Here is an 8,978-nt window from a genome sequence, read left to right as displayed (position 1 = left end):
ATTTGTCTATCGATTTTTCCGTTTGGATTCAACAATGTAACTGATAGGCACATCGGTATAAAAATAATATCTACCTAAATCCACAATAATTGTGAAACTTGCAGTATTTAACGTGCATTACATTACGAATATAGGAGACGTTTTATAAATTTAATACTAGAGAAAAACTTTTATACTTTACTAGTAATGTAATAAGTACAATGTACATGTTCAAACAAATTATACACTACTGGCCAGAATTATCGAAGAAAATTTTTTTATTGACTGTAAATAGTATTTTGAAATATGCATGGCTCCTACTCCAATCAAATTCATGATTTAGAAAAAAAAATAATTTGAGTCCGAAAGATATTTTGATATATGGTTGTTGGTCCTTTGATGGATGGATGGATGTTGCTTAACTTCAAAAATTTGGTATGAAACTTTTGAGGTAACGTATTGCCACCTTGCATTTAAGGGCGCGTCTTATATAAAAGTTATTGTAAATTACAAAATTATTAATATATTAATTAAAATACATTGATTATTTTAAAATTTATCGCATTATTTTGCCTAAAAAAATATTGGTTTAAGTTTTTTCCCCACGCTTTCCGCTGCTTTTTCCAAGAAAATTTTATAATGTTTTACTAACCATTTGTTTAAATATTATGTCTGCAGGATTCATAATTCTGTTATTGCAGATGTTTAAACTTCAGTGAAATTGATATATCAGTGTAAAAAAAGCAAAGAGGTTATGTTAAGTTGGTACATTTTCTACTTGGTCAAAGAAATATTTTTCAAGAGTTCAAAAACTCTAGTGCGGATTGAAGTCGAGGATTCCAATTTTCCCTCTTCGGACTAAAATGTTTGAAACCATCAGAAACATAATTTCCTCGAGCAAGTAGAAAATGTACCAACTTAACACAACACCTTTACTTCTTTTATTTATATTGAAATATTTATTTCACAAACCAATAACTATGCATCCTACAGACATAAAATTTTAACAAAAGGTTAGTTAAAAAGTGTCATCTTCCAAATTCTTACAAAAAAGCAACGGAAAAAGCGAAGAAAAGCGTCAACCTCTACTTCCTATTTTATAGGCGAAATAATTCGATAACTTTTACTAGGGAAGGAGTTACAGCAGAAAAATCGAACGTACCCTTAAACTCAAGAATTTGGTACGTTTCTCCAAAGTTAGCATCTATCATGATAAACCATATAGTCGTCAAATTGACATGTTTAAGGCGTAGATCTGAGTAAATAGCTCACGAAATTTGTAGGCCAGTATGAGCATTCAATTTTTCTAACTAAACATTTCTGTAAAAATTAGCCGGTTGTTGATAATTTTTCTTACCCTCGTTTTTCCGACATGTTGAGAGTGGAAGTCACGCTAAACGATCCAATATTTTTGTAGGCCACTATTATTCTCACTTATTATAGTCATTTATCTTGCATTAAAGAAATAAGCAAATGGTTGTACATATTTTTTCAATAGCTCGTTTAATTGACATGTTTTCCGTTTTCCACATTGAAAACGCCCCAATTCCAAAGTTTTCGTAAATGCAAACGTTGTAGATTGAACTGTAACTCCACTGAAATGAAGCCACTCACGAAGTTTCGTAAGAGTGTTTTTCACGAAACCATACCCCCCCCCCTTTGTACTGTAGACTACTACTACACACCTAACGAATATGTGGACACCACCATGTTTTTAGAAGAGGATTTGCATTTTAAGTATACATTAGATAAACATTTAAACTTGGTCGTAGCTAGGATGGGGGCATTGTGAGGCAACTCCCTACCTTGAAATCACAATGCCCTTCCTTCAAAATACCAAAAACTAAGATAAATTATTATAATAAAATTGTTTGTTCCTAGTTTGAGATCAACAAAAATTGTAGTGTAGGGTAAACTGTGCTATTAGGGAGTATTTTTGATACAGAGGGGATTCCCGGATCCATAAATTGCAATATGGGCTATATTGCAATCTATAGTACGGTATATCCCCTTTTTACTTCCGCCCTACCTGTAACCAATGAATGCCCTACCCTCAAATTCGAAGCTCTAGCTACAGCCCTGCTTTTAAATGATATATATTAATCGGATAAAACTTGATGCATAGAAACATTCATAAATAAAAGCAATTCATCAAGATAAACATTTTGAACACATAAACATTTAAGTATAATGAAGTTTAGTTAATGATCCTTAAATTCAAAAATCAACGAAGTAAAAAAAGTATTTATATTATTTACCAGTAGTGTATACACTATTCTATGTATACAACTTATATTATAGAGCGTACGGTACACACACTCTAAAAAATAAACTTAATATAATGCAACTTTTATTATTTATACCTAAGCCCAAATATAAAAAAAAGTATCGAAGTATTTTCTCCGGCCAAAGAAAAACTTATAATACAACTTTTTATATCATTTGTTTAAAAAAAAATATAAATATTTTAAAAGTTTTTAATTATGCTGAATCTCAAAAGCAACAATTTTATGACTGAATTCATTTTAATACTGAAAAAAGAAAAAAAGAAACTAGCTGCCCTCAAAATATGGAATCAGGGGATCAAAATACTAAGCAAATGCTAGGGCGAGAAAGGGTTCATTTAATACGGAGCGAACCGCCCTTGGCCGCTGTACTATATAATTTATTAAACTTTCTTTAAAGACGAATCATTTTAGACGAAATAGTGTAAAATGAAGAATTGTTTTGTACCTCTACCTATAAGGCCAGCTTTTTTTGAAAATGTTCTGTAAGTTGAATGGATCAAAATCGACATCTTTGATGCCAAAACTTTGGTCATTGCTGTTGGCCAAATAAACCAATTATTTCCATTTCTAAAATGAATTTTGAAAATTTTAAAACTGAAAATATTCAACAAAATAAGCCAAAAAAGTATAATTAAGGGGTTTTCAGCGTCGTTGATCAGTTTTGGGCCAGTATTTTTTTTTAATTACCCTAGGAGGATGGGAGTATATTCAAACTTTGGAAGCGTGATCAGCGACGGAAAAAACCCGCTTAGTATATTTTTTTGACCCATTTTGTTGAATATTTACAGAACATTGCTATTATGGACCAGTGGAGAGAATTACCAAAGGAATAAGGGTGGGGAAGTATAACGAAATTCTGACTTCGAGATAGTGATCAGCGACCTCTAAGTACACACTTAGGCTATAGAGCCCATTGTGATACCATATATGTGTTTTGCAACCTTTTCCGCTGATAATTTCATTTATCAGCTCCTCAATTATTTTCAGAGGCTGAGTTCACCTCCTTCATGCATACCATGTACTAGCTTGACCCTTCATAACTATTAATTAAATTAATTTTTGTTGTGACCGCGGTAATCAAACCCACTACCCTAGACATACCGCGAACGGAATGGGTTACGCTTTAACCAACCGAGCTCCTAGGGTTGACTGTAAAATAGTTAAGTATATTTAAAAAATAATATCTTAAATACATAAATTTCAATAACTTTCTGTAAAATTAGCGTTTTTCAGTTAAATGTCTTAAAAAATAATAGTTTAAAAAACTAAATAACACGCTTTTGTAACAAGCTGAACTAATAGGTAGAAACAAATTTCTTTAAATTAGAAAAAATCATTGTATCGTAAAAATGCGTGGGGTGCTTAATTTCAATTATTGTAAATATTTTCTCTGCAGATATTGCTAAGACCAAAGTCATTATAAAATATCTTAAAAATCACCCCACGCTTTTGTACGATAAAAAGATTTTTTTGAATTTAAATAAATTATTTTCTACCTTTTAGTTCAGCTTGTTACAAAAGCGTGTTTTTTAGTTTTTTAAACTATTACTTATTTTGTGTTTTGTAGTTTTTTAGACTATCATATTTATTTATCAAAAATTCAATATAAATATGGTGGGAGCGCAAGTAAATGTGTGTATTTTCAGATATGGAAATCGTCAATCTTGAAAATGCTGATAATCAAATAAAATTATAAATTATTGTATAATCCTAGGTCTTTGATATGTCAAATTTCGAGTTAATCCGACATTTTGAAGAGGGTCAAAATCATATTCAAAGTTTCTGTTACATACTAACATACTAACATACAAACATATTAACATACGTATGAAGCTAATAAAAGCGTGTTAAAAATCTGACCCATCACCCTGTATGACTGTGTAAAATTTCGAATCAATATTCTTATAAATAACGCAAATATGAAGGTGTCTTCATCTTAAATGCGACACACTTGTATATGAATAACCATAAACTTAACTTTTTTTTATTTAAGATATTTTCCAAATTACTAAAGTAATTTTTGTCTTTTTGTTTCAGACAACCTTCGCATATCACTAATATAATATCGACCAGAATGTAATTTATTAAACACAAAACGCACCAGTGGATTCCAGAGATAAAAAAAAGAATACCAATAATCAAACGTACCTACCCATATATAAGTAAACTCGAACAAAAACCATGGATAGATATTATTTTTTCAATTTTATTTTTATTTAACCACAAAAATATTCACACATAAAAAAAGGGATTTCGTGTAAAGAAAAAACTCATATTCACTTTCTTTTTTTTTTTTTGCATACTTAAATAACACCTTCATAAAAATGATATTAACAAAAAGTTTTATATAAACAAGTTTTATTATTTTTTGTTTATACATTTTTGTTTTTAATTTAATTTTTGTTTGGTATACAAATTTAATACTTTAAATAATAAAAAAAAAATGGCTGCGACAATAATACCAACGAAAACTAATGATGATATTATATTGAACGTGTTGGAGGGAAATAAAATAGAAAAATGGCCATCAGCACGTTTGGTCAAGATATTTATTGCCAGTTCAAGATCAGGTATGTTTATTTTAATTTCATTATCATATAATCCAGTAAACGAGGAGAAAACTAGACGAAATCACTAAATTTTCACCTATAGCACCGATTTTGATGAAAATTTGAGATCGAGCAAAGTTTACCCTCTAGATCAAAAGTTATATATGGTTTTTTGTGGTGCTTTTTTCCAGGGGGTGGTAAAATATATGTTGAAAATGATAACAGGAATCGGTAGAAGGATTAAATCTAAGCAAAAAGTGTTAGTTAAGCATATTTCGAATAGTCAATGCTCTCCGAATTATTGACGATTGAATTTCGGAGTAATTAACAAAGAACTGAAAAATTTGATGTTTTTTGATAAAAATATATCATATAATTTTAAAGTACTATAAAAGTCCTTGAAAATGAAACAAGTTTCAAGTCATTTGCACGAAAATTAACTTCGTGCAAAGTTAGAGTTTTTTTGATAATGAATTTTTTTTATTTTAATGTTGCTCGCATCTTTTTTGATACCTTTTTTTACGGGAACCCAAATTAATACTTGTCGCTTTCTCATTTACTTTATTTAGATACCGGCAAAATGCTCAAAAAGTTCAAGCAATTTCAGATATATATTTTTTGAAATATTACAATTTAAATGCAATATAAAGAATAAAGCAAAAAATATGTCTTGATCGCTAAATTTCTCAAAAAATAATTTCTTTACAAAAGAAAGATAGTTACAAAAAAAAAATAAAATTTGAAGATAAAATATTCAGCAGGAGAAGAACAAAATTTTTGCACCCTAAAGTTTTTTGTCGTATTATTATTTTTCGAGTAATAGTAACGATAAAGACCATTTTTTTGCTTTTTTCGAAAATTATTTTTGCAATATTTAAAAAATATATATCCGAAACTGCTAGAAGTTTTCGAGGATGTTGTCAGTACCTAAATAGAGTAAATTTTAAAGAGATAAGCATTAATTTTAGTTCCCTTGGTAAATTCATCAATTTTTGTGTTGAATAAAACATAAAAAAAGGTACGTTCTTTTAATTATAACTTTAACTTTGCACGAAGTTAGTTTTCGTGCAAATAAGTTGAAACTTTTTTTATTTTCAAGGACTTTTACAATGCTTTAAAAAGTATATAATATAAATTTTTCAAAAAACATAAAGCTTCTCAGTTATTTGACGTTATATGCTCCGAAAATCAATTCCGAATAACTTGGAAAGAAATGACTTTTCGAAATATGCTTGAATGTATAATATTTTAACATATATTTTTCTACCCCTAGAAGGGGTGGCTACCACTTCGTGGACAAAATCACTACTCGGCATCATAAAACTTTCGTTTCTTGGTCTTATCCACCTATCGTCAAATTTTCAAGTCCATTGGAGCTATAGGAAAGAATTTAGAGGGTTAATCATCGTTTACTGGAGTACCGAGAGATGTATTAATACCAATAAGAACTTGCGTTTGTAATCATTTTAATAAAAATCAAATCTGTTGATCTATTCTATCAACATGAGAAATATTCTATATGCAATGGATTTCTAAACAAAATTGTTTTGTTTTATTTATTATATACATTAATTTATTAATAATATTGCTAGAGTGGAAAAAAGAATTAAACGCGACTCCTTCCACAAAGCTGGACTAAATGTTACCAATCATAATTCATAAAACTTTGTTATTTATATAAAAACATTTTATAAATAAATTTGTATAAAAAAAAAGTATTTACCCAAATAACGAGAAAAAAATAATTTTATTAAAAAAAAAACATATATCTTCTTTTCCTACCTCTGTGTACAAACATTAACGTATGGACTCACTGGGACAGAGCAATCAACTTTTAGTTATCCCACTCAAATTGGTGTATATTGGCGAAGTAAAAAAACACCACTACTCATGCCAAGTTCTGGCTTTTGATTTATAAAACCAACAGCAGATTTCAGAATTCTTACGGAAAATGGTTTTCAGCTGAATTGGCTGAAAATTTGGTGGGAAGCAGATATTATTAGTAGGAGTGTCAGTAGGAGGCAGATATATTACTATGTTGATAAAAAGTGTCGATGCACCTAAGGTGTGTAGTGAACAGTTTTTGAGATATTTTGGTCACAGGTCCATATATCTATATGAACTAGATTCAAGTATTTCCAAGTATACGGGATTAATTCTCGCATGTAAAATTCAGAAATGAGTAAAAAAATTCGTATGAGTTCGTAGAAAGTAAAACCGAGATGAGTAGGTAGACGGTGGAAGAAGGTTTTTAGGTCACTGATTACGAATATGTACTTAGATTTTTTGTAAAGTCGTACAAACAAAAGTTATTAACAATTTAAAGGTTTAAATCCCTGTAACTCGGAAACTATCGATTGCAAAAACAAAAGTTGTTGGCAAATCTTGCAGGGACTAAGTAAAAGTGGTAGTTTGGGGTGTGAGTAAGACAGCAAAGACAATTATACTCGAGACCCTTGGAAATGGTGAAATGGAGGTTGATTTTCTGGGCTGAATCGTTGTTTTTTTTTGCGATTTAGAGTGGAAAATGACCTCCAAGCAAAAAATGTTCTGCAAAAGAGCTGTAAATAATAAAAAATTGAACAAGTTTTGTAAAAGACTTTTCATTCAACATAACCTCAAATTTCATGAGAAAATCGTAAATTAAGCGAGAACATTATATTGAATGTATTGTATATAATTACCTTATTTGCTCTCTCATGCGTAAGCAATGAAGTTTCGAACAATATTTCAAACAAAAGTTTTGAGGTTTTTTTTATAATTTAAACTTTTGTTCTATCTGTAACGGTTTACAAGATGGATCCTACGGACCCAAGACCTAATTGACCTATATTGCTTATTTACTAACTCAAATTTATTTTTTAAGTCCTTAGTACGCTTAAATAATTTTGGGAAGATTTTAGCCGGTCTAGATATTAATGGGCCCCGACTGTTAAAGTCGCTATGTAAACTACTGGACTTGTTTTTTTCTTTTCAGATTTTATTTAACACAGTCGGGCTTTTTCTTTTTTTAATTATTTATTTTATTTTTGAATTTTTAATGAACCGGTACTAAAAAGCCCTCTTATTATACTATACCAAAAGTTTTTTAACCAATTTTTTATTCCTAATTAAATTTAAACGTATATAATTTATTTTTGTAATTCAATTTGAATCGCGTTTATTTTGATACCATACTCGATAATAATATGTACCCATAAAAGCAGGTAGATTACGGCTTATAAAACAGGTGAGGGTAAGGTTAAGGTAACTCAAGTGACCTATTTGCGATTGTGTGGTTATTTAACTACGCCAAAAAACAACTTTCAATACAAAACAAAAGAGTTTTACATCATGATCTGCTTGAGTTTTCTTACTTTCGTCAGGAAATTTGGTATAAATACTGCACTGTGAGTCGATTCCTCGGTCAAATTTCTTACAGTATATAAAACTTTAGTTTTGTTTCATGCGTTCTATTGGTTTGAATCACCGATGAAATTTTTGTTTATTGATAGATTGTTTTTTTTTCTTTTGATTTCCACTCGAAATAAGTTTGAGCTTGAATTATATTTGTATATAGAGGTTGTGAGGCGTTCAATCCTAATTTTTTCAATGTTAACAGTATCTCCATAGTGGTTATAATACAACTTTGGTATAATATATTCACACGAACGAAAAATACACAAAACAAAGTTTTATTATTAAATGTATACAAAAAATTCTTTTAATAAAATTAACAGGAAAGATACCAGAGGTGAAAAAAGCCCTTATAAAAATTCACTCATTTTTTTAAATAGCTAGTAGTAACTGGTTAACTCGTCGCCCTATTAGCTCAGTTGGTTAAGGCGTAACCAATTCCGTCCGCGGTATGCTTAGGGTAGCGGGTTAGATTCCCGTCTCATCAAAAGTAATTTAATTAATAGTTGTGATGGGCTGGCGTGGTGCATGGTATATGCAGGAAGGAGGTGTACTCAGCCCCTGAAATTGAGGAGCTGATAAATGAAATTATCAGCGGAAAGGTGGTAAAACACATATATGGTATCACAATGGGCTCTATAGCCTAAGTGTGTCCTTCGTAAAAAGTTAGAAAACGATTTATGGAATATTATTTAATACATTAAAAGTTATTAACAAAGTAGAAACGCAAAAGAAACTTTATTTATATAACAAACACAATATAAAC

General features: G+C 29.9%; 1 protein-coding gene across 1 annotated transcript in view; it reads left to right on the top strand.

The window, feature by feature from the left end:
- The first annotated feature begins 4,710 nt into the window (after nt 1–4,710).
- The window catches only part of LOC123290780, a 48,293-nt gene continuing 44,025 nt past the window's right edge, over nt 4,711–8,978 (top strand). The window contains exon 1 of the mRNA XM_044871104.1: nt 4,711–4,837. Coding sequence (XP_044727039.1) covers nt 4,711–4,837 — 127 coding nt within the window. The remainder of the gene's footprint in view (nt 4,838–8,978) is intronic.

The sequence above is a fragment of the Chrysoperla carnea genome, chromosome 1, assembly GCF_905475395.1.
Source record: "Chrysoperla carnea chromosome 1, inChrCarn1.1, whole genome shotgun sequence".
Taxonomy (NCBI): Eukaryota; Metazoa; Arthropoda; class Insecta; order Neuroptera; family Chrysopidae; genus Chrysoperla; species Chrysoperla carnea.
This window is presented reverse-complemented; position numbering and strand designations above follow the sequence as displayed.